Genomic DNA, 25,318 nt, shown 5'->3' on the forward strand with positions numbered 1-25,318 from the left:
CATTCAGTCCTATTTATTGAGCGCTTACGGTGTGCAGAGCAGCCTCCCTCTCCCCCCATTCATTCATTCATTCAGTCGTATGTATTGAGCGCTTACTGCGTGCAGAGCAGCCTCCCTCTCTCCCCTCTTCCCCCCATTCATTCATTCACTCGCATTTATTGAGCGCTTACTGCCTGCACAGCAGCCTCCCTTTCCCCCCTCCCCCATTCATTCATTCACTCGTATTTACTGAGCGCTTACAGTGTGCGGAACAGCCTCCCTCCCTCTCTCCCTCTCTTCCCTCTTCCCCCATTCATTCATTCATTCAGTCAGTCGTTCCCTCCTCATTCATTCATTCACTCGCATTTATTGAGCGCTTACTGCGTGCACAGCAGCCTCCCTCTCCCCCCTCCCCCATTCATTCATTCATTCACTCGTATTTACTGAGCGCTTACAGTGTGCAGAACAGCCTCCCTCTCTCTCTCCCTCTCTTCCCTCTTCCCCCATTCATTCATTCATTCATTCAGTCGTTCCCTCCTCATTCATTCATTCACTCGTACTTATTGAGCGCTTACTGCGTGCAGAGCAGCCTCCCTCTCCCCCCTCCCCCATTCATTCATTCATTCATTCAGTCGTTCCCTCCTCATTCATTCATTCACTCGTACTTATTGAGCGCTTACTGTGTGCAGAGCAGCCTCCCTCTCCCCCCTCCCCCATTCATTCATTCATTCACTCGTATTTACTGAGCGCTTACTGTCTGCAGAACAGCCTCCCTCTCTCCCCTCTTCCCCCATTCATTCATTCATTCATTCAGTCGTTCCCCCTCATTCATTCATTCACTCGTATTTATTGAGCACTTACTGTGTGCAGAGCAGCCTCCCTCTCCCCCCCTCATTCATTCATTCACTCGTATTTACTGAGCGCTTACAGCGTGCAGAACAGCCTCCCTCTCTCCCTCTCTTCCCCCATTCATTCATTCATTCATTCATTCATTCATTCATTCATTCCGTCGTATTTATTGAGCGCCTACTGTGTGCTGAGCGGCCTCCCCCCTCCCCCGCCCCGCGTGAGGGCGGGGCCGGAGCGGTCCGGGGGCGTGGCCTGCCGCGTGACGCAAGCGCCCCTGGGCCAATCAGAAGGCGCGGCGCTGATTCGAATGTGGGGCGGCGGCGGCGGCGGCGGCGGCGGGGGGCGTCCAGCTAGTTGCCCCGGCGGCCGCTGTGGTGGCCGCTCCTGCTGTGAGAGGTGAGTGATGCGCGGGGCGGGACCCCCCCACGGGACCCGAACCCACCGACAGACCGACCGTTGGGATATTCGCCGTGGGGGGACCCGCTTGGGCGCTCAGTACAGTGCCCGCCACCTTGTAACTCATTCATTCCATCGTACTGATCGAGCGCTTCCTGCGTGCGGACCACTCGACTAAGCGCTTGGGAAGGACAAGTCGGCAACATCGAGAGACGGTCCCCACCCACCACTTATTCATTCATTCAGTGGTATTTATTGAGCGCTTACTGTGTGCGGAGCACTGGACTAAGCGCTTGGGAAGGACAAGTCGGCAACATCGAGAGACGGTCCCCACCCAACATTTATTGAGGGCCCGGAATGCCCTCCCTCTGCCCATCCTCCAAGCCTGCTCTCTTCCTCCCTTCAAGGCCCTGCTGAGAGCTCACCTCCTCCAGGAGGCCTTCCCACGCTGAGCCCCTTCCTTCCTCTCCCCCTCGTCCGCCTCTCCATCCCCCCATCTTACCTCCTTCCCTTCCCCACAGCACCTGTATATATGTTTGTACGTATTTATTACTCTATTTATTTATTTATATTATTTTGTTAGTATGTTTGGTTTTGTGCTCTGTCTCCCCCTTTTAGACTGTGAGCCCGCTGTTGGGTAGGAACCGTCTCTATGTGTTGCCAATCTGTACTTCCCAAGCGCTTAGTACAGTGCTCTGCACATAGTAAGCGCTCAATAAATATGATATTGATTGATTGATTCATTCATTCAGTCGTATTTATTGAGCGCTTCCTGCGTGCAGAGCGCTGCACTAAGCGCTTGGGAAGTCCAAGCTGGCAACATCTAGAGACGGGCCCTACCCAACATTCATTCATTCAGTCGTATTTATTGAGCGCTTACTGTGCGCAGAGCGCTGGCCTTTTAGACTGTGAGCCCACTGTTGGGTAGGGACTGTCTCTATATGTTATTTTGTCTCCATATGTTGCCAATTTGTATTTCCCAAGCGCTTAGTACAGTGCTCTGCACACAGTAAGCGCTCAATAAATACGATTGATTGAGTGATTGATTGGGCTAAGCGCTTGGGAAGTCCAAGTGGGCAACATCTAGAGACGGTCCCCACCCAACATTCATTCATTCATTCAATCGTATTTATTGAGCGCTTACTGTGTGCAGAGCGCTGGACTAAGCGCTTGGGAAGGACAAGTCGGCAACATCTAGAGACGGTCCCCACCCACCACTTATTCATTCATTCAGTCGTATTTATTGAGCGCTTACTGTGTGCAGAGCGCTGGACTAAGCGCTTGGGAAGTCCAAGCTGGCAACATCTAGAGACGGGCCCTACCCAACATTCATTCATTCAATCGTATTTATTGAGCGCTTACTGTGTGCAGAGCGCTGGCCTTTTAGACTGTGAGCCCACTGTTGGGTAGGGACTGTCTCTATATGTTGCCAATTTATACTTCCCAAGCGCTTAGTACAGTGCTCTGCACACAGTAAGCGCTCAATAAATACGATTGATTGATTGATTGGGCTAAGCGCTTGGGAAGTCCAAGTTGGCAACATCTAGAGACGGTCCCCACCCAACATTCATTCATTCATCCAATCGTATTTATTGAGCGCTTACTGTGTGCAGAGCACTGGATTAAGCGCTTGGGAAGTCCAACTGGGCAACATCTAGAGACGGTCCCTACCCAACATTCATTCAATCGTATTTATTGAGCGCTTACTGTGTGCAGAGCACTGGACTAAACGCTTGGGAAGGACAAGTCGGCAACATCTAGAGACGGTCCCTACCCAACAGCGGGCTCACAGGCTAGAAGGGGGAGACAGACAACAAAATAAAACATATTAACAAAATAAAATTAATAGAATTCATTCATTCCATCGTATTTATTGAGCACTTACTGTGTGCAGAGCACTGGACTAAGCGCTTGGGAAGTACAAGTTGGCAACATCTAGAGACGGTCCCTAACCAACATTCATTCATTTGTTCAATAGTATTTATTGAGCGCTTACTGTGTGCAGAGCACTGGACTAAGCGCTTGGGAAGTCCAAGTTGGCAACATCTAGAGACAGTCCCTACCCAGCATTCATTCATTCATTCAATCGTATTTATTGAGCAGTTACTGTGTGCAGAGCACTGGACTAAGCGCTTGGGAAGTACAAGTTCCCTGCTTGGGAAGCAGCGTGGCTCAGTGGAAAGAGCCCGGGCTTTGGAGTCAGAGGTCATGTGTTCAAATCCCGGCTCCGCCAATTGTCAGCTGTGTGCCTTTGGGCGAGTCACTTCACTTCTCTGGGCCTCAGTTCCCTCATCTGTAAAATGGGGATGAAGACTGCGAGCCCCACGTGGGGCAACCTGATCACCTTGTAACCTCACCAGTGCTTAGAACAGTGCTTGGCACATAGTAAGCGCTTAATAAATGCCATCATTATTATTACAAGTTGGCAACATCTAGAGACGGTCCCTATCCAACATTCATTCGTTCATTCAATCGTATTTATTGAGTGCTTACTGTGCGCAGAGCACTGGGCTAAGTGCTTGGGAAGGACAAGTTGGCAACATCTAGAGACGGTCCTTACCCAACATTCATTCAGTTGTATTTATTGAGCGCTTACTGTGTGCAGAGCACTGGACTAAGTGCTTGGGAAGTACAAGTTGACAACATCTAGAGACAGTCCCTACCCAACAACTTTGTAATAATCATAATAATGATAATAATGATGGCATTTCTAGACTGTGAGCCCACTGTTGGGTAGGAACTGTCTCTGTATGTTGCCAACTTGTACTTCCCAAGCGCTTAGTACAGTGCTCTGCACACAGTAAGTGCTCAATAAATACGATTGATGGTGATGATGATGACTAAGTGCTTGGGAAGTACAAGTTGACAACATCTAGAGACAGTCACTACCCAACAACTTTGTAATAATAATAATAATGATAATAATGATGACATTTCTAGACTGTGAGCCCACTGTTGGGTAGGGACCGTCTCTATATGTTGCCAACTTGTACTTCCCAAGCGCTTAGTACAGTGCTCTGCACACAGGAAGCGCTCAATAAGTACGATTGAATGAATGAATGAATTTTCCTGTCCCGCTGTCGACCCCCGGCCCACGTCCTCCCCCTGGCCTGGAATGCCCTCCCTCTGCCCATCCACCAAGCTAGCTCTCTTCCTCCCTTCAAAGCCCTACAGAAAGCTCACCTCCTCCAGGAGGCCTTCCCACACTGAGTCCCCCCCTTCCTCTCCCGCTCTTCCCCCTCCCCCCTGCCCTACCTCCTTCCCCTCCCCACAGCACCTGTGTATATATTTGTACAGATTTATTACTCTATTATACTTGTACATATTTATTCTATTTATTTGGTTTATATGTTTTGTTCCCTGTCTCCCCCTTCTGGACTGTGATCCCGCTGTTGGGTGGGGACTGTCTCTATATGTTGCAAATTTGTACTTCCCAAGCGCTTAGTACACTGCTCTGCAAACAGTAAGCGCCCAATAAATACGATTGAATGAATGAATATGTATATATATTTGTACGTATTTATTACTCTATTCATTTTACTTGTACCTATTCTATTTATTTTATTTTGTTTTGTTCTGTTGTCTGTCTCCCCCTTCTAGACTGTGAGCCCGCTGTTGGGTAGGGGCCGTCTCTATATGTTGCCAACTTGTACTTCCCAAGCGCTTAGTACAGTGCTCAGCACATAGTAAGCACTCAAAAAATACGATTGAATGAATAAATTTACTAAGAGCTTACTATGCGCAAAGCACTGTTCTAAGCGCTGGGGACGTTACCAGGTGATCAGGTTGTCCCACGGGGGGCTCACAGTCCTCATCCCCATTTTACAGATGAGGGAACTGAGGCCCAGAGAATAATAATAATAATAATGATGGCATTTGTTAAGCACTTACTATGTACAAAGCACTGTTCTAAGCGCTGGGAAGGTTACAAGGTGATCAGGTTGTCCCACGGGGGGCTCACAGTTTTAACCCCCATTTTACAGATGAGGTCACTGAGGCCCAGAGAATAATAATAATAATAATAGCATTTATTAAGCGCTTACTATGTGCAAAGCACTTTTCTAAGTGCTGGGGAGGTTACAAGGTGATCAGGTTCTCCTATGGGGGGCTCGCAGTTTTAACCCCCATTTTACAGATGAGGTCACTGAGGCCCAGAGAACAATAATAATAATAGCATTTATTAAGTGCTTACTATATGCAAAGCACTGTTCTAAGTGCTGGGGAGGTTACAAGGTGATCAGGTTGTCCCATGGGGGGCTCACAGTTTTAACCCCCATTTTACAGTTGAGGGAACTGAGCCCAGAGAAGTTAAATGACTCCCCAAAGTCACACAGCTGACTGTTGGCAGAGCCAGGATTTGAACCCATGACCTCTGACTCTAAAGCCCGTGCTCTTTCCACCGAGCCATGCTGCTTCTCCAAAGTGAAGTGACTTGCCCAAAGCCACACAGCTGACAATTGGCAGAGCCGGGATTTGAACCTATGACCTCGGACTCCAAAGCCCATCCTCTTACTACTGAGCCACACAGCGCTGAACAAATACCATTCATGCATTGAATCATTCATTCAATCGTATTTATTGAGCGCTTATTGTGTGCAGAGCACTGGACTAAGCGCTTGGGAAGTACAAATCAGCAATGGATAAAGACAGTCCCTACCCAACAACGGGCTCACAGGCTAGAAGGCGGCGACAGACAACAAAACAAAACATGTAGATGGGTGTCAAAACCGTCAGAATAAATAGTATCAAAGTTATATGCACATCATTAACAAAATAAATAGAATGGTAAATATGTATAGGGAAAATAGTGATAGATCTGTACAAATATATACAAGTTCTGCGGGGAGGGGAAGGAGGCAGGGCCGGGGGGATGGGGAGGAGGAGAAGAAAAAGGGGGCTCAGTGTGGGAAGGCCTCCTGGAGGAGGTGAGCTCTCAGTAGGGCTTTGAAGGGAGGAAGAGAGCCGGCTTGGCGGATGTGGGGAGGGAGGGCATTGAAGGCCAGGGGGATGACGTGGGCCGGGGGTCGACGGCGGGACGGGTGAGAACGAGGTACGGTGATGAGTTTAGCGGCAGAGGAGCGGAGGGTGCGGGCTGGGCTGGAGAAGGAGAGAAGGGAGGTGAGGTAGGAGGGGGCGAGGTGATGGACAGCCTTGAAGCCGAGGGTGAGGAGTTTCTGCCTGATGCACAGATTGATTGGTAGCCACTGGAGATTTTTGAGGAAGGGAGTAACATGCTCAGAGCATTTCTGCACAAAGATCTGGGCAGCAGAATGAAGTATTGACTGAAGTGGGGAGAGACAGGAGGATGGGAGATCAGAGAGGAGGCCGATGCAGTAATCCAGTCGAGATAGGATGAGAGATTGAACCAGAACGGTAGTGGTTTGGATGGAGAGGAAAGGGCGGATCTTGGCGATGTTGCGGAGGTGAGACCGGCAGGTTTTGGTGACGGATTGGATGTGTGCGGTGAACGAGAGAGCAGAGTCGAGGATGATACCAAGGTTGCGGGCTTATTAGACGGGAAGGAGGGTAGTGCCATCAACAGTGACAGGAAAGTCAGGGAGAGAGCAGGGTTTGGGAGGGAAGATAAGGAGTTCAGTCTTGGACATATTGAGTTTTAGGTGGCGGGCAGACATCCAGATGGAGAGATCCCGAAGTCAGGAGGAGATACGAGCCTGGAAGGAGGGAGAGTGCGGGGGCGGAGATGTAGATTTGGGTGTCATCAGCGTAGAGGTGATAGTTGAAGCCGTGGGAGCAAATGAGCTTACTGAGGGAGTGAGTGTAGATAGAGAACAGAAGGGGACCAAGAACTGACCCTTGAGGAACCCCTACAGTAAGGGGATGGGAGGGGGAGGAGGAGCCCGCAAACGAGACTGAGAATGAATGGCCGGAGAGATAAGAGGAGAACCAGGAAAGGACGGAGTCTGTGAAGCCAAGGTTGGAGAGCGTGTTGAGGAGAAGGGGGTGGTCCACAGTTTCAAAGGCAGCTGAGTGGTGGAGGAGGATTAGGATAGAGTAGGAGCTATTGGATTTGGCAAGAAGGAGGTCATTGGTGACCTTTGAGAGGGCAGTTTCGGTGGAGTGTAGGGGACGGAACCCAGATTGGAGGGGGTCGAGGAGAGAGTTGGCGTTGAGGAATTCGAGGCAGCGAGTGTAGACGACTCGTTCTAGGAGTTTGGACAGGAAGGGTAGGAGGGAGATAGGGCGATAACTAGAAGGGGAGGTGGGGTCAAGCGAGGGTTTTTTTAGGATGGGGGAGACGTGGGCATGTTTGAAGGCAGAGGGAAAGGAACCAGTGGAGAGTGAGCAGTTGAAGATGGAAATTAAGGAAGGGAGGAGGGAAGGGGCGAGAGATCTCATAAGGGAATGGGGTCTGAAGCACAGGTGGATGGAGCAGCACTTGAGAGGAGGGAGGAGATTTCATCTGAAGATACTACTGGGAAGGATGGGAGAGTAGTGCAGAGGGTTGAGAGCAGGGGGGATGGAGAAGGGGGAGGGGTGACTTTGGGGAGCTCAGACCTGATGGAGTTAATTTTACTAATGAAATAGGAGGCCAGATCATTGGGGGTGAGTGCCACCAGTGGTATTTTTCAACGTGGCCCCAGATCACAGCCCTGAACTATGCCATTGAGGGAAGACAACAGAAGTGAAAAACACATTACCTCTCTCCTGCCCCCTTTTTATGATATCCGTTAAGCGCTTACTATGTGCCAGGCACTATACTAAGTGCTGGGGTAGTTACGAGTTCTTCAGGTTTGGCACAGTCCATGTCCCACATGGGGGTCACAGTCTTGATCCCCATTTTTTACAGAGGAGGAAACTGAGGCACAAGAAAGTTAAGGGACCTGCCTAAGGAAATCGCCTTAGAAGAATGCCCTGATCCAATGCTGGGAAACGGAGGAAACATTGTTTTATGAACTTGGTGTGGCCAGGGAATGTGTCTGCCAACTCAGTTGTACTATTTCAAGTGCTTAGTCCAGTGTTCTACACATAGTAAGCGCTTAATAACATCGATCGATTACAAGTAGTGCAACATAAGTACAAGGATTTAACGTGAAATTGGCCACCTGTATCAGAATGAAATAGCAGAATAAGTAATATACATGTGTATGTAGGTGCTAAGGATGGTTGTTGGGTTGTTGCCACCAGTGGGTTTTGAATTATGGGGGGGAAGACTTCCTGAAAGAGGTGGGATTTTCAAAAGTTTTCAGAGGATGGTCAAACAGATTTGTCAGTGGTAAAGGAAAACCAGACCAGGGGAACGGCAACTAGGGGAATGAATTCAAGAAAGTCAAGCTCGAAATGCAGAAGAAGATCTAGTTAGTGCCTTAGCTTTAAGATTGAAAAATAGTTTGATTTCTGCTCTCTGGAAATGACACTTGAAAAGCTATTAAGGGGCCCCAAAATTCTCCGAGTTTTTTTATTTCCTCAAACTTTTAAGGACTTTCAAAGTCTTTCAGGAGAGAAAGGTCATTTTTAAATGGTATCTGCTAAGTGCTTACTATCAATCATATTTGATAAATTTGAATGAATTTATTAATAAGTTAGATTGAGTACTATATTGAGTGTGCAGAGCATTGTATTAAGTGCTTGGGAGAGTAAAATATAACAGTAGACATGTTCCCTTAAGGTCTAGAGGGGAAGACAGATATTAATATAAATGAACAAATGATGATTATGTATATATGTGCTGTGGGACTGAGGGAGGGGTGAGTAATAGAGCAAATTCAAGTGCAAGGGCCTTGCAGAAGGGAATGGGAGGAGAGGAAATGAGGGTTTAGGGAAGGCCTCTTGCAGGGGAAGTGCTTTCAATAAGGCTTTGAAGGTGGGGGGAGTGATCATCTGTCAGATAAGAAGATTGTTCCAGGCTAGAGGCAGGATGTGGGTGAGAGGCGGGTGGTGAAATAGATGAGATTGAGATGCCCAGTGCTTAGAACAGTGCTTTGCACATAGAAACCGCTTAACAAATACCATAATTATTATTATTAGATACAGTAAGTAGGTTGGCATCATCATTATTATTATTAGAGGAGTGCATTGTGTAGGTTGGCTTATGGTAGTAGAGCTACGAGGTAAGGTAGGAGGGGGCAAGGTGATTGAGTGTTTTAAAGGCAGTAGAAAGTAATTTTCTGTTTCACGTAGAGGTAGATGGGCAACCACTGGAGGTTCCTTGAGGAATGGAGAAACATGGAATGGATGTTTTTGTAGAAAGATGATCTGAGCAGCAGAGTGAAGTATGGATGGGAGAGAGAGAGGAGAGAGATATCATCAAGGTGGGTTAGGATAAGTGTGTGAATTAGCGTGGTAACCGTTTGAATGGGGAGGAAAGGAGGATTCGCAATATTGTGAAGGTGGAACTGACGGGATTTAGTGACAGATTGAATATGTGGGTTGAATAAGCGAGATGAGTCGAAGATAATACCAAAGTTATGGGCATTTGAGAGAGGAAGAACGGCGGTGCTGACTTCATTAGTGCATTGATGCAGATGCATTTTTAAAAAATCTGTACAATTTTAAGATAATCTCTCCTTCAGGAGGGCTGATCCCTTCCTTGTACCTCTCTGTGACTACTTTACTTCGATTTTATGCAATGAGAAGTCTCTCATTAAATCCTCTGATCGCACTGGTTGGGGGCACACCAAAAACCAGGGGAAATTGGCAAGATATTAGTGGTTTTCAGGGTTTTCTTTCCCCATATGACACTCCCAGAAGCTCCTTTCAGAGCAGGGATCATGTCTGTGAACTGTATTATACTCTCCTAAGCACTTAGAGCTGTGATCTGCAAAAGTAAGGGATCAGTAAATACCAACGATAGGTTGACTAGGTTGATAGGTTGAGGAGATGAAGCAGTAGGTGCTCAGCTAGACTGGAGGAGAAGAGCTGACGTACATCACAGAGAAGCAGCATGGCTCAGTGGAAAGAGCCCGGGCTTTGGAGTCAGAGGTCATGGGTTCAAATCCCGGCTCTGCCAGTTGTCAGCTGTGTGACTTTGGGCAAGTCACTTCACTTCTCTGTGCCTCAGTTACCTCATCTGTAAAATGGGGATGAAGACTGTGAGCCCCCCGTGGGGCAACCTGATTGCCTTGTAACCTCCCCAGCGCTTAGAACAGTGCTTTGCACATAGTAAGCACTTAATAAATGCCATCATTATTATTATTATTATTATTATCCACCAGGAGATAGGATGCTATTCTACCTCAACCATCAAACAGCCTGCTCAGAGTCTTCCAACTTTGCTCTCTAAAATTAAAATTACTGAGAAATAGTACACATTTCTCCCCTCCTCCCAACTTCATTAATCAATGAATCAATGGTATTTATTGAACTCTTACCATATGCAGACCCTGTACTGAGCCCTTGAGAGAGTACAATGCAACAGAGTTGGTAGACACATTCCCTGCCTACAGTGAGCTTACAGTTTTAGAGGACTTCATTGAGAAGCAGTGTGGTTTAGTGGAAAGAGCACGGGCTTGGGAGTCAGAGGTCATGGGTTCTAATCCTAGCTCTGCCACTTGTCAGCTGTGTGACTTTGGGCAAGTCACTTAACTTCTCTGGGCCGGTGACCTCGTCTGTAAAATGGGGATTAAGACTGTGAGCCCCACGTGGGACAACCTGATTACCTTGTGTTTACCCTAGCACTTAGAACAGTGCTTGGCACATGGTAAGCGCTTAACAAATACCATTACAATTATAATAATTATGATTATTATTCATTCCACCAGTCTCATAGCCAACAATTGGCGAATCTTTAAAAATAAAAAGGCAGGGGACAAACACTGTTTGTAGTTACATTAAGAGCAGGAGAAGCTAGCAAGCTGAGGTTCAGCATTATAAGGGAAGGCCACAGGGTAGCCTGTCTTCCTCTTCAGAGCAATCAATCAGTGGTATTTATTTACTGTACAGAGCACTGTACTAAGTACCTGGGAAAGTACAGTATAACAGAGTTGGCAGACCTGTTCCCTACCCACAACAAGTTTACAGTCTCAAGGGAGCAGGGAGGGACAATTATTAAAACATGTAATTATTCTGGCCTGCACCTTGACTTCCAGCTCTTTCCTGAATCCTGATGTTCTCTCTTCTAAGTGGTGGTTGCACCTCAGGAGTCCTTGTGACATTTCTGCTTTTGAGTTTTTGTTTTCTTTTTTTAGACCTTTACCAATTCGTGATTGAAACGTCCTGTCCCAAACTATAATGATCAATAATTGTTTTTGTTGGAAATATTTATTCATTAACTAGTAAATTCATTGTAGGCGGGTTTACATATCTGGAGCCCAATTCTTGGTTTGATCTGGAAAATTAACTTTTTACATTTTTTCCTTTAACAGATTTCTCTGAAAAAGTCTAAATATAATGCATATCCAAAGAAGAGCTTGGGCTCTGTACTTTGACTTCCAACATTAAAGCTCCTTTATCAGAATGTCTGTGTATACAGCTTCTATTCGAAATCCCACTAATGCCCTGGGAATTCCTTCTTCACGAAACAATTCTTCAGCAAATATCGTCACCAAGAGCGGCCGGCTTGGGCAGCAGTTGAAGACGCAAATCTCAGTGTGTAAAAATGACGATCTATTATCCCAGTCTATGAATAAAATACGAGATGTGAATCGGACCTATGTTGTTTCAGCCTGCAAAAGAATCGGTGACAATCCTGTCACCCCTAAGACTGATGGCAGATTAACCCTCCAGAGAAGGACTGTGAAGAGTACAGAATCACCATTTCCTGGCGACCAGTTGGCGAAGGAACCCGAGAAAACAAGAGAGAGACCTCTTACATTACAGCATCGTGAAAGGACAGATTCCCTGGAAAAATGCAAAATAAATAAGAGTGTGGGAAGCGGAGGAAAAAATACGATCTCTGTTGCCCAGCAGAATTACAAGGAAAAGGTAGCAAATGCCGCTAAAGATTCATACCCCAGATTGACCGGTCCTTCAGTTGAAACCCAAAGCTTAAAAGTGAAGCCTAATCCGAAAAGCACAGAGTCCTCTTCTGCTCCCAGAGAGGAAAATGGGACTGTTTCCTTAAAATCCTTAACAAACAAGGTATCTACTTATTTACCAAACCCAAATGAGGTTGTTCGGTTAGACCATTTAAATGCAACAAAATCTATTGAAAATACAGTAGAAATACAAATACCGCCCCGGGGAACGATGAATGACAGAATCCCTGGGGAGGAAACTGCGTGCACTCCAGATAATAAATACGGCAGCTTGGAAAGATCAAGAACACCTCGCCAGCGTGTAACAGGACTCAAGATTTCCTCGAAGAGGAGTGCTTCTCGGGTTAATAGCCCAGCTACATCATGTCTCAAAAGCAGGGCTTCTTGCCTTCAAGTTATGACAAATAAGAAAGGTAACTCCAAGTCTCTTTCGGCAAATAAAAGCGGAATATCACAACACAGTACACTGCTGGATCAAGAAGAAATCGCCAGTCGGATCTCCAGTACTGAAGCAGGTCTTGTAAAAGTAGAGAATAGTACAGTGACGGTGGCTGTTCGCGTAAGACCTTTCAGCAACAGGTATGTGCCAGACGGCCTTAGGTACTAAATGATAATAATAATAATAATAATAATAATTATGATACTTAGTGCTTGGTATGTGCCAAGCACTGTTCTAAGCACTGGGGTGGATACAAGTTGGACACAATCCCTGTCCCACCTGGGGCTCACACTCTTATCCCAATTTTTTACAGATCAAGTAACTGAGGCACAGAGAAGTTAAGCGATTGGCCCAAGATCACACAGCAAACAGGTGGAGGAGTCGGGATTAGAACCCAGGGCCTTCTGACTCCTAGGCCTGTGCTCTGTCTATTAAGCCACAAGCCGATACATTTGAATGCCTCTAATATTCCACCTCCTAAGAAAGAAACATATGTTATACTTTCAATTGATTGGTCACTGTTTACGTAGTGAGGAAATAAATCGTGTTTGGCTAAATTCATTTGTAGGACTATGTTTTTGAATCAGGTTTGTACTAAAATTTCATATGAAATATGACATGCTTTCTAGGTTCCTAACCCAGTAACTATCATCCTCTGTGTTGAGAGAGACTCACCTGATTAAAAAAATCCAGGAGTTTGTTGTCTTTGGGTTCCTAGGAAAATTAAGGGAGGGGGAAAAAAACTCAGACTCTATAAAATGGACTTTAAATATTTCCCAGAAAGCACGTGAAGAAGTGGTGAATAAGCATAAGGATTTTATAGAGTGGGAGTTTAGCAAGAAAATGTGTTTGAAGTGTTGCTTTAATAATGCATTTGTAATGTCCTACTTTTAACAGTTTACAGTAGTATTGTCAAATGTAAACTTGAAGAAGTTTAATGCTGTCAATGTCTAAGCTCCTAAAATAATTGAGCTAATTTAATGGACTAAAGCTTTGTACCAGTTTGCAATATAAGATAATGGTTACATGAATATAAATATGCAGCAAATGTGCATGATTTAATTAACATCCACAATTGAATGTTGGCTTCACTTTAAAGTTACAGAAAGCCTTTCTGACCTGACAAAATCAGCTTCTTTAAATGCAGTGCTGATTAGCACTTTTAGTACTACATAAACAGGATAATTTGTCAGACACTTTTGCCTTTCTTACAGCAAGGCTTTTAATAGAGATATATAGTGGGAGTCTCATGTTATGAATACGTGATTGCTCTTAGTATCATGTAAAAAACTTTTCTCAGTGTTGTCATAAAAGTGAACTGTAAAACAATTTGCCCAAAGTAGATTTCTGAAGTGTGCTGCTTTATTTTGTTCACTTACTGAATTGAAAAATTTCAATGATCCGCCGTCCCCTCTCCAGTCTTAAAACTAATCTTTGGAGGAGATGTTTGCACAACATTTCATGAATAGTCATCTATTGTGAATTGTAAATAGGGGGAAAATACATTAAAATACATTGTCAGTCATCTTTTGTGTCCAAGACACTTGAAAGTTTCTTAATATTCAGAAGGCTCATGAGAAACTAACCAAACAAAAAAATTATTATTTCTCTTTCTGTCTCTCCTTTTGTTTTCTAGAGAGAAAACCGATAAAGCATCTCAGGTAGTTTTCATGACTGGCCAGGAGACAACTGTGCAACATCCCGACAGGAAACAAGTATATAATTTTATATACGACTTCTCATTCTGGTCTTTTGATGACTGTCATCCTAACTATGCAAGCCAGATGACAGTTTATGAACAGTTGGCAGCTCCACTCTTAGAAAGAGCTTTTGAAGGATACAACACCTGTCTCTTTGCTTATGGACAGACTGGCTCTGGAAAATCATATACGTAAGTTTCCTTGGCAGTGCAATTTTCCAGAAATTGTAAAAAAACTTCTGCAGGTAGTACATGTGACTTTTTGCTAGTTTTTGAGATTAGGCTTTAGAATGGTTTGCAGAAAATTACGCTGTTGGATTTCTGTAAATGTGATAAATAATTGATTCATAATTATTTCTACTTCTATTCTTTAAAGAAGTATTTTTTTCCTAAACATAATGGCTGGGAGCTACTGCAAAATGTATCCACATTACTACTATATTTATTATATATTATATCTCTTTATTCTGACGGTTTTGACACCTCTCTACATGTTTTGTTGTTTGTCTCCCCCTTCTAGACTGTGAGCCTGTTGTTGGGTAGGGACCGTCTCTATATGTTGCCAACTCGTACTTCCCAAGCGCTTAGTACAGTGCTCTGCACACAGTAAGCGCTCAATAAATACAATTGAAAGAATACTATAATTTTTAGGCTCCCTGTGGGCAGGGACCATTTTGTACCTATTCCTTTCTATGGTACTCTCCCAAGTGCTTAATACAGTCCCCTGCACGCAGTAAACACTCTATATATACACCACTGATTAATTGATAGAGGAGTATTCTATTGTTGTATCAAATAATAACACAAGGACAGTGTTGGCTATAACATAAGTAATACTAATGGGGAGACTTGTGGGGACGAATGACTACATGTAGTCAGTCACTCAGTCGTATTTATTGAGCACTTACTGTGTTCAGAGCACTGTACTGTGTTAGTACACTATAACAGAGTTGATAGTTTCCTGCCCAGAACGAGCTTACAGTCCAGAGGACATTACAGTCTAGTTACGTACGGAATATTAAAGCATGGTGGATTTTCTTCATGTAGTATTTGAATGTTCCAAAGTTTTAAATGGGAATATTTTAAAATATCAAGTTGCCTCAGTGCACCTGTGTAAATATTGTGAAACTAAAGACCTAGGGTTTAAGGAAAATCCGACTGTGGGCAAGAATTTTAAGAAAACATGGAAACTATAATTTGTAGCACTATGCTCCTGGTGTCTGCTGCTGTCAGGCATCAACTGCGCCGTGGCCATGGCGTGAATGAAAATATCTGTCATGCTGTTGGAATTTTGTGAGCTAAAATCACATCTTTTTTAACAGTGACAATTTTCTTCTATTCCTGCAAATGAGTGACTAGGTTAACATTTGGATTTTCAGCAGAAATTTAAAATCCACTTGGTTATAAACTGGACCGAGGAATTCAATTAACTGTATTTTTCCGTGTTAGTGTAATATGGAATTGAATCCAGCTGCCTCCGCTCTTAGAGACCAGATCAGATCTAATTCAAGCCCATACGTTTTCTAATGTGATGCAGGGAAAATTCCACATATTTGTTGAAATGACTGATATTTGGACAGTGACGTGAACTGAAAATACTTTAAGAAATGGACTTGGGAGGGTATTTTCCTGCTTAGCTGTTTGTTTACTTTGTGTCTTACGTAATCAGTCAGTACTATGTATTGAGCTCTTAATCTGTGCTGAGAACTGTACTAAATGCTTGGGAGAGGTCAATATAATTGAAAGGCACAATTCTTGCCCTCAAGGAGCTAGTTTACAATCTAGAGGGAGGGACAGACGCTGTAATGGGGAAACAATCAAGTACGAAGATGTGTTCATAAATGTTGTAGAGAAGCAGCATGGCCTGGTGGATATGACACTGGCCTTGAAGTCAGAAGGACTTGGGTTCTAGTCCCAGCTCTGCCACTTGTCTGCGTGTGACCCTGGGCAAGTCACTTAACTTCCCTGTGCCTCAGTTACCTCATCTGTCAAAAGGGAATTACGACTGTGAGACCCATGTGGGACACGGACTGTGTCCAACCTGATTACCGTATATAATAATAATGGCATTTTTATTAAACGCTTACTATGTGCAAAGCCGTGTTCTAAGCGCTGGGGAAGCTACAAGGTGATCAGGTTGTCCCACGGTGGGGCTCACAGTCTTAACCCTCATTTTACAGATGAGGGAACTGAGGCACAGAGGAGTTAAGTGACTTGACCAAGTCACACAGCTAAGTGGCAGAGCTAGGATTTGAACCCATGACCTCCGACTCCAAAGCCTGTGCTCTTTCCACTGAGCCATGCTGCTTGGTGCTTAGAACAGTGTCTGACATGTAGTAAATATTTAACAAATACCATAAAAAAATTCTGTAGGGAGAGGGAGGTACCTAAGTACTTAGAGGGTAAAGACTCAGGTGATTGGGATAAGGAAGGACATTGTGTGGGAAATTGAGGCTATTGAGGGCAGGCTTCCTGGAGGAGTTATCAATCAATCAATCATATTGAGCGCTTACTGTGTGCAGCTCTTCCGCCAGCTTCCGCCGCCCCGCCAGCTCTTCCGTACCCCCCGCCAGCTCTTCCGTACATTCAACTCCCTTCTCAGGCCCCCGGTTCCTCCCCCTCCTCCTTCCCTCACCCCCAACGATCTGGCCTCCTACTTCATTAACAAAATTAAATCCATCAGGTCCGACCTCCCCAAAGTCTCTTCCCCCCTTTCTCCATCCCCCCGGCTCTCAACACTCTCTGCTACTCTCCCATCCTTCCCAGCGGTATCCTCAGAGGAACTCTCCTCCCTCCTCTCAAGTGCTACTCCGGCCACCTGTGCTTCTGACCCCATTCCCTCTCATCTTATGAAATCTCTCGCTCCATCCCTTCTCCCCTCCTTAACTTCCATCTTCAACCGCTCACTCTCCACTGGTTCCTTCCCCTCTGCCTTCAAACATGCCCATGTCTCTCCCATCATAAAAAAAATCCTCTCTTGACCCCACCTCACCTTCTAGTTATCGTCCCATATCCCTCCTACCATTCCTTTCCAAACTCCTTGAACGAGTTGTCTACACGCGCTGCCTAGAATTCCTCAACAACAACTCTGTCCTCGACCCCCTCCAGTCTGGCTTCCGTCCCCTTCATTCCACGGAAACTGCCCTCTCAAAGGTCACCAATGACCTCCTGCTTGCCAAATCCAACGGCTCATATTCTGTCCTAATCCTCCTCGACCTCTCAGCTGCCTTTGACACTGTGGACCACCCCCTTCTCCTCAACACGCTATCTGACCTTGGCTTCACAGACTCCGTCCTCTCCTGGTTCTCCTCTTATCTCTCCGGTCGTTCTTTCTCAGTCTCTTTTGCAGGCTCCTCCTCCCCCTCCCATCCTCTTACTGTGGGGGTTCCCCAAGGTTCAGTGCTTGGTCCCCTTCTGTTCTCAATCTACACTCACTCCCTTGGTGACCTCATTCGCTCCCACGGCTTCAACTATCATCTCTACGCTGATGACACCCAGATCTACATCTCTGCCCCCGCTCTCTCCCCCTCCCTCCAGGCTCGCATCTCCTCCTGCCTTCAGGACATCTCCATCTGGATGTCCGCCCGCCACCTAAAGCTCAACATGTCGAAGACTGAGCTCCTTGTCTTCCCTCCCAAACCTTGTCCTCTCCCTAACTTTCCCATCTCTGTTGACGGCACTACCATCCTTCCCGTCTCACAAGCCCGCAACCTTGGTGTCATCCTCGACTCCGCTCTCTCATTCACCCCTCACATCCAAGCCGTCACCAAAACCTGCCGGTTTCAGCTCCGCAACATTGCCAAGATCCGCCCTTTCCTCTCCATCCAAACTGCTACCCTGCTCATTCAAGCTCTCATCCTATCCCGTCTGGACTACTGCACTAGCCTTCTCTCTGATCTCCCATCCTCGTGTCTCTCTCCACTTCAATCCATACTTCATGCTGCTGCCCGGATTATCTTTGTCCAGAAACGCTCTGGGCATATCACTCCCCTCCTCAAAAATCTCCAGTGGCTACCAATCAATCTGCGCATCAGGCAGAAACTCCTCACCCTGGGCTTCAAGGCTGTCCATCCCCTCGCCCCCTCCTACCTCACCTCCCTTCTCTCCTTCTACTGCCCAGCCCGCAACCTCCGCTCCTCTACCGCTAATCTCCTCACTGTACCTCGTTCTTGCCTGTCCCGCCGTCGACCCCCGGGCCACGTCATCCCCCGGGCCTGGAATGGCCTCCCTCTGCCCATCCGCCAAGCTAGCTCTCTTCCTCCCTTCAAGGCCCTGCTGAGAGCTCACCTCCTCCAGGAGGCCTTCCCAGACTGAGCCCCTTCCTTCCTCTCCCCCTCGTCCCCCTCTCCATCCCCCCATCTTACCTCCTTCCCTTCCCCACAGCACCTGTATATATGTATATATGGTTGTACATATTTATTACTCTATTTATTTATTTATTTATTTATTTTACTTGTACATTTCTATCCTATTTATTTTATTTTGTTTGTATGTTTGGTTCTGTTCTCTGTCTCCCCCTTTTAGACTGTGAGCCCACTGTTGGGTAGGGACTGTCTCTATGTGTTGCCAATTTGTACCTCCCAAGCGCTTAGTACAGTGCTCTGCACATAGTAAGCGCTCAATAAATACGATTGATTGATTGATTGATTGCAGAGCACTGTACTAAGCGCTAGGAAGGCTTTGAAGGTGGAGAGAGTAGTGATCTGTCAGTTTCTGAAGAAGGAGGAAGTTCCAGGCAAGAGGGAGTGTGTGAGCAAGAGATCAATGGTAATAATAATGATGGCATTTACTAAGCACTTACTATGTGCAAAGCACTGTTCTAAGCGCTGGGGAGGTTAGAAGGCAAACAGGTTGTCCCACAGGGGGCTCACAGTCTTCATCCCCATTTTACAGAGGAGGTAACTGAGGCTCAGAGAAGTTAAGTGACTTGCCCAAAGTCACACAGCTGACAAGCGGCAGAGGCAGGATTTGAACCCACGGCCTCTGACTCCAAAGCCCGGGCTGTTTCCACTGAGCCACGCTGCTTCTGCAATAAGTAGGTTGGTATTAGAGGAGTGAAGTGTTTGGGATGGGTTGTAGTTTAGCCAAGTAAGTAAGAGGGAGCGAGCTGATTTAGTACCTTAAAGCCTATGGTGAGGATTTTCTGTTAGATGTGATGATGGATGGGCAATCGTTGGAGGTTCCTTAAGGATTGGGGAGATGTGCACAGGACATTGTTTTAGAAAAATCACCCGGGCAGCAGAATGAATATGGACTGGAGCAGGGGAGAGGCTAGATTGTCCTATATTCTCTGCGATATTAGTTCTCATAAAGCAAGTGTTTTCAGTACACCAATAAATCAGTCAGTAGATGCATCGGCTAGATTGTTGTAAAGAAAGAGGGAATGCTCTTCCAACAACGTCAAACTGCTTGGATAGAGTGTGATCAATCAATCAATCAATCGTATTTATTGAGCGCTTACTGTGTGCAGAGCACTGTACTAAGCGCTTGGGAAGTACATGTTGGCAACACATAGAGACAGTCCCTACCCAACAGTGGGCTCACAGTCTAGAAGGGGGAGACAGAGAACAAAACCGGACATATTAACAAAATAATATAAATAGAATATATATGTACAAGTAAAATAAATAGAGTAATAAATATGTATAAACATATATACATATATACAGGTGCTGTGGGGAAGGGAAGGAGGTAAGGCGGGAGGGATGGAGAGGGGGACGAGGGGGAGAGGAAGGAAGGGGCTCAGTCTGGGAAGGCCTCCTGGAGGAGGTGAGCTCTCAGCAGGGCCTTGAAGGGAGGAAGAGAGCTAGCTTGGCGGATGGGCAGAGGGAGGGCATTCCAGGCCCGGGGGGATGACGTGGGCCGGGGGTCGACAGCGGGACGGGCGAGAACGAGGCATGGGGAGGAGATTAGCGGTAGAGGAGTGGAGGGTGCGGGCTGGGCTGGAGAAGGAGAGAAGGGAGGTGAGGTAGGAGGGGGCGAGGTGATGGACAGCCTGGAAGCCCAGGGTGAGGAGTTTCTGCCTGGTGCACAGATTGATTGGTAGCCACTGGAGATTTTTGAGGAGGGGAGTAACATTCCCAGAGCGTTTCTGGACAAAGACAATCCGGGCAGCAGCATGAAGTATGGATTGAAGTGGGGAGAGACACGAGGATGGGAGATCAGAGAGGAGGCTGATGCAGTAGTCCAGATGGGATAGGATGAGAGCTTGAACGAGCAGGGTAGCGGTTTGGATGGAGAGGAAAGGGCGGATCTTGGCAATGTTGCGGAGCTGAGACCGGCAGGTTTTGGTGACGGCTTGGATGTGAGGGGTGAGTGCAAGAGTGGAGTCGAGGATGACACCAAGGTTGTGGGCTTGTGAGACGGGAAGGATGGCACTGCCGTCAACAGTGATGGGAAAGGGTCGGGAAAAATGGTGTGTAGTCACGTCCACACACACATTTTCAGAATGGGTGAGAACTTTGTCCCGAGTTGGCCTTAACGTGGGGTTTTGCAAGAATGCTTCTTCAGCATTGTAGAACTGGGTTGCTGTGCATTTCATTAATGTCTTTTTTGAATTAGCCTTTTGATATCCTGTCTAGCTGTTTCTCAGAGTCAACTGAGCCATAAGATACATAACTGAGCCATCTTCCCCTTTCCTTTGGTTTTTCCAGAAACTAGATAGGATTGGCATTAAGGCTTGAAAAACATCATTTAATGTACTGGCCAGTGCTGATCCTTTAGGCAGAAATAGATTAGGGAGACAGTAATTTTGTTAAATTGATACATGAATGTCCTGGAATATAATTGAGGTCATCTGCGGTTCTCGGACTTTTGGTATCTGGTGAAGGGAGGTCTTCTTTCTGCCAGAGAGGAGTGGGGAAGACTTGGAGCTACCTTTTCAAGTGGTTCTTTGTGGTGTTTCCCGAGTGCTTACTATGTGACAAGCATCATCATCATCAATCGTATTTATTGAGCGCTTACTGTGTGCAGAGCACTGTACTAAGCGCTTGGGAAGTACAAGTTGGCAACATATAGAGACAGTCCCTACCCAACAGTGGGCTCACAGTCTAAAAGGGGCTCACAGTCTAAAAGACACAAGAACCATACTAAATGCTGGAGTAGATACAAGATAACCGATTTCCATTGGGGACTCACAGTCTTACGTAGGAGGGAGAACAGATAATAATAATAATAACTGTAGTATTTGTTAAGCGTTTACTGTGATGAACACTAATCTAAGTGCCGGGGAAGTTACCGGATGATCTTGAATCCTCGTAATGCAGACGAGGGACCTGAGACACAGAGAAGTGAAGTGACTTGTCCAAGGTCACACAGCAGACAAATGGCAGAGCTGGGATTAGATCTCAGGTTTTCTGAATCCCAGGCCAAGGGCTCTTTCTACTAGGCCATGCTGCTTCTCCCTGCAGCTCAGCTCACCCTCCACTGTTTACCATGAGAAAGGACAGTATGTTGGATAGCAGAGGATGGATCTAAAGTCACCTATGGAGCAAGCAGTGTGGCCTAGTGCATAGAGCACAGGCCTGAGCGTCAGAAGGACATGGATTCTCGTCCCGGCTCTGCTGCTTCTCTGCTGTGTGACCTTGGGTGAGTCACTTCTCTGTGCCTCTGTTCACTCATCTGTAAAATGGGGATTAGGACTGTGAGCCCCATGTGGGACATGGACTGTGTGCAACCTGATTACCTTTTCATTCATTCAATTGTATTTACTGAGCGCTTACTATGTGCAGAGTACTGTACTAAGCACTTGGGAAGTACAAGTCGGCAACATATAGAGACGGTCCCTACCCAACAGTGGGCTCACAGTCTAGATTACCTTGTATCTACCCCAGTGCTTTAAACAGTATCTGACACATAGTAAGCGCTTAACAAATACCATAAAAAAAAGAGAGAAGGCTGTGAGCCCACCTTTGGGTAGAGACTGTCTCTATATGTTGCCAATTTGTACTTCCCAAGCGCTTAGTACAGTGCTCTGCACACAGTAAGCGCTCAATAAATACGATTGGTGATGATGATGATCCCACGCCTTTGTCGGAGGACAAATAGGTGGTCCACTTCAAAGTTATGGATGTCCATCCATCAACTTCAATCAACAGTTTGAGTGGCTCTTCTCTCCATATTTGTGTTAGGGATGTGCTCAATTTTGATTGATTGAGAGCACCATGGTTTTGACAGAATCTCCTTAGCAGCCTCAGACTTAATCATAGGCCTTTTTTTTTTTAAGGATGATGGGATTTGGTGAAGAACGAGGAATAATTCCAAGATTTTGTGAAGCTCTCTTTGCTCGGGTAGCACAGCAAAAAACGCAAGAGGTATGTGTTTGCCCTTAATACTCTTTTATGTATTGAACCTCAAAAAGGTTCTCCCCCATAAAAATATTTCTATAAATCAGTGGTATTTAAACAGGGTGTGCAGGACACTCTCTGCAGGAATGCTTGTTCCAACTTTACAGCAGAGTTGGTAGACATGATCCCTGCCCTCAGTGAGAAGCAGTGTGGCCTAGTAGAGAGCACACAGGCCTTAGAGTCAGAAGACATAGGTTGTAATCCCAGTTTTGCCTCTTGTCTGCTGTGTGACCTTAGGCAAGTCATTTAACTCCTCTAGACAGCAGGCAGGGAATGTGTTTACCAATTGTATACTACTCTATTCACCCAAGTGCTTAGTGCAGCGCTCTGCACAGAGTAATAATAATAATGTTGGTATTTGTTAAGCGCTTACTATGTGCCAAGCACTGTTCTAAGCGCTGGGGTAGATAAAAGGTAATCAGGTTGTCCCACGTGGGGTTCACAGTGTTCAGCCCCATTTTTTTTTTACAGCTGAGGGAACTGCGGCCCAGAGAAGTTAAGTGACCCGCCCAAAGTCACACAGCTGACAAGCGGCAGAGCCGGAATTAGAACCCACGACCTCTGGTTCGCCAGACCGTGCTCTTTCGCTGAGCCACACTGCACTCAATAAATATGATTGATTTGATTGATTCTCTATGCCTCAATTACCACATCTGTGAAATGTGGATTAAGTCAGTGAGCCCTATGTAGGACAAGGACTGTGTCCAACGTGATCACCTTGTATCAGAGAAGCAGCGTGGCTCAGTGGAAAGAGCCCGGGCTTGGGAGTCAGAGGTCGTGGGTTCTAATCCCGGTTCCACCACTTGTCTGCTGTGTGACTTTGGGCGAGACGCTTAACTTCTCTGTGCCTCAGGTACCTCATCTGTAAAATGGGGATTAAGTCTGTGAGCTCCAGGTGGGACAACCTGATTACCTTGTATCTCCCCCAGCGCTTTGAACAGTGCTTGGCACAGAGTAAGTGCTTGCCACATGCCATCATCATCATCTACCCCAGCACTTAGTACAGTGCCTGGCACATAGTAAGCAGTCTTCAGTCGAGACTGGAAAGTAACCTGGAGAGTTTCCTACCTCTAGCCTGGAATGCCCTCTCTCCTCAAATCTTCCAATCACACTTCCCCCACTTCAAAGCCCTACTGAAGGCTCACCTCCTCCAAGTGGTCTTCCCAAACTAAGCCCCCCTTCTCCTCATCTCCCCCACCCTTCTGTGTCATCTATTTCATCTGGAAAATGGGGTGAAGACTGTGACTGTGGGACAACTTGATCACTTTGTAATCTCCCCAGCGCTTAGAACGGTGCTTTGCACATAATGCTTAATAAATGTTATTATTATTATTATTATTAGTCATCGACAAGGAATATGGGAATGAAGCCTTCCGATAGTAATATTTTAGGAGACTAGATTTTGGAACTCTGTTGCTTCGGCAATGCAGATTTGGCAGTTTATGTTTGTCTCTTTGCCCTAGATATCTTATCACCTGGAAATGAGCTTCTTTGAAGTCTACAATGAGAAGATTCACGACCTGCTCGTTGTTAAAGCTGAAAACGGACAGAAGAAACAACCGGTAAGATTTTTTAAAAATGCCTAGAAAATTTAATTGAGCTCTTTAGAAGTTTATGGAGTTACATTGCTCTACTTAGATGGCATGTAGAGATTTTGGGGAGGAAACAGACAGCACAGGTGGGAACTTCAGCTCCTTTGTTATTGTCCATTAGTGAAATAGTTGTTGCTATCCCCAGTGGAGTCCTGGACAGCATAGAAGACATGTTTATGAGAGACATTTGAATTCCAAGCTGAATTGAATCATGGATAACTGAATTTTTCATTGAGAAGGCAGTGACAAGAATTTTTAAGTATACTTTAATATGAGCCCTACTTTTAAAAGTTTTGGCTGGTTGGTCACATTCTCCCACCCTCTTCTGCGTCGCCCTTGTACTTGGATTTGCTCTCTCAGCCCCACAGTACTTAATATTCACGAAAAGCTGTTTAGCACAGTGGACAGAGCATGGGTCTGGGAATCAGAAAGATCTGAGTTCTAATCCTGGCTCTGCCACATGTCTGCTGTGTGACCTTGGGCAAGTCACTTAATTTCTCTGTGCCTCAGTTGCCTCATTGGAGATGAATAATGTGAGCCCCATGTGGGACACAGACTGTGTGCAACCTGATTAACTTGTATCTTAGAACAGCGCTCGGCACATAGTGAACATTTAACAAGTACCGTGATTATTATTATTATTTATATTAATGTCTACCTCCCCCTCTAGACTGTAGGCTCATCGTGGGCAGGGAACGTGTTTACCAACTCCATTCATTCAGTTGTGTTTATTGAGCATTCACTATGTGCAAAGCACTGTGCTAATCATTTGGGAGAGTACAATACAACAGTAAACAGACACATTCCCTACCCACAACAAGCTTACAGTTTAGAGGATGGGAGACAGACACCGATAGAAATAAATAATTTACTGGTAAGTATATAAGTGCTGTGGGGCTGGGAGGGGGAAGAGCAAAGGGAGCAAGTCAGGGTGACGCAGAAGGGAGTGGGAAAAGAGGAAAGGGATGGATTAGTTTAGGAAGGCCTCTTGAAGGAGATGTGCCTTCAATAAGGCTTTGAAGTTGGGGAGAGTAATTGTCTGTCAGATCTGAGGAGGGAGGGCATTCTAGGCCATGGACATGGCT

General features: G+C 45.9%; 1 protein-coding gene across 2 annotated transcripts in view; it reads left to right on the top strand.

Annotated features, from left to right (window-relative positions):
- Positions 1 to 11,629: 11,629 nt before the first annotated feature.
- The window catches only part of KIF14 (kinesin family member 14), a 90,758-nt gene continuing 77,069 nt past the window's right edge, over positions 11,630 to 25,318 (top strand). For both annotated transcript variants that reach the window (XM_038746043.1, XM_038746042.1), the window contains exons 1-4: positions 11,630 to 12,737; positions 14,234 to 14,488; positions 22,521 to 22,608; positions 24,105 to 24,203. In XM_038746043.1, the coding sequence (XP_038601971.1) occupies positions 11,638 to 12,737; positions 14,234 to 14,488; positions 22,521 to 22,608; positions 24,105 to 24,203 (1,542 nt within the window). In that variant the 5' untranslated portion in view covers positions 11,630 to 11,637. The remainder of the gene's footprint in view (positions 12,738 to 14,233; positions 14,489 to 22,520; positions 22,609 to 24,104; positions 24,204 to 25,318) is intronic.

This window comes from Tachyglossus aculeatus, chromosome 4 (assembly GCF_015852505.1).
Source record: "Tachyglossus aculeatus isolate mTacAcu1 chromosome 4, mTacAcu1.pri, whole genome shotgun sequence".
Lineage (NCBI taxonomy): Eukaryota > Metazoa > Chordata > Mammalia > Monotremata > Tachyglossidae > Tachyglossus > Tachyglossus aculeatus.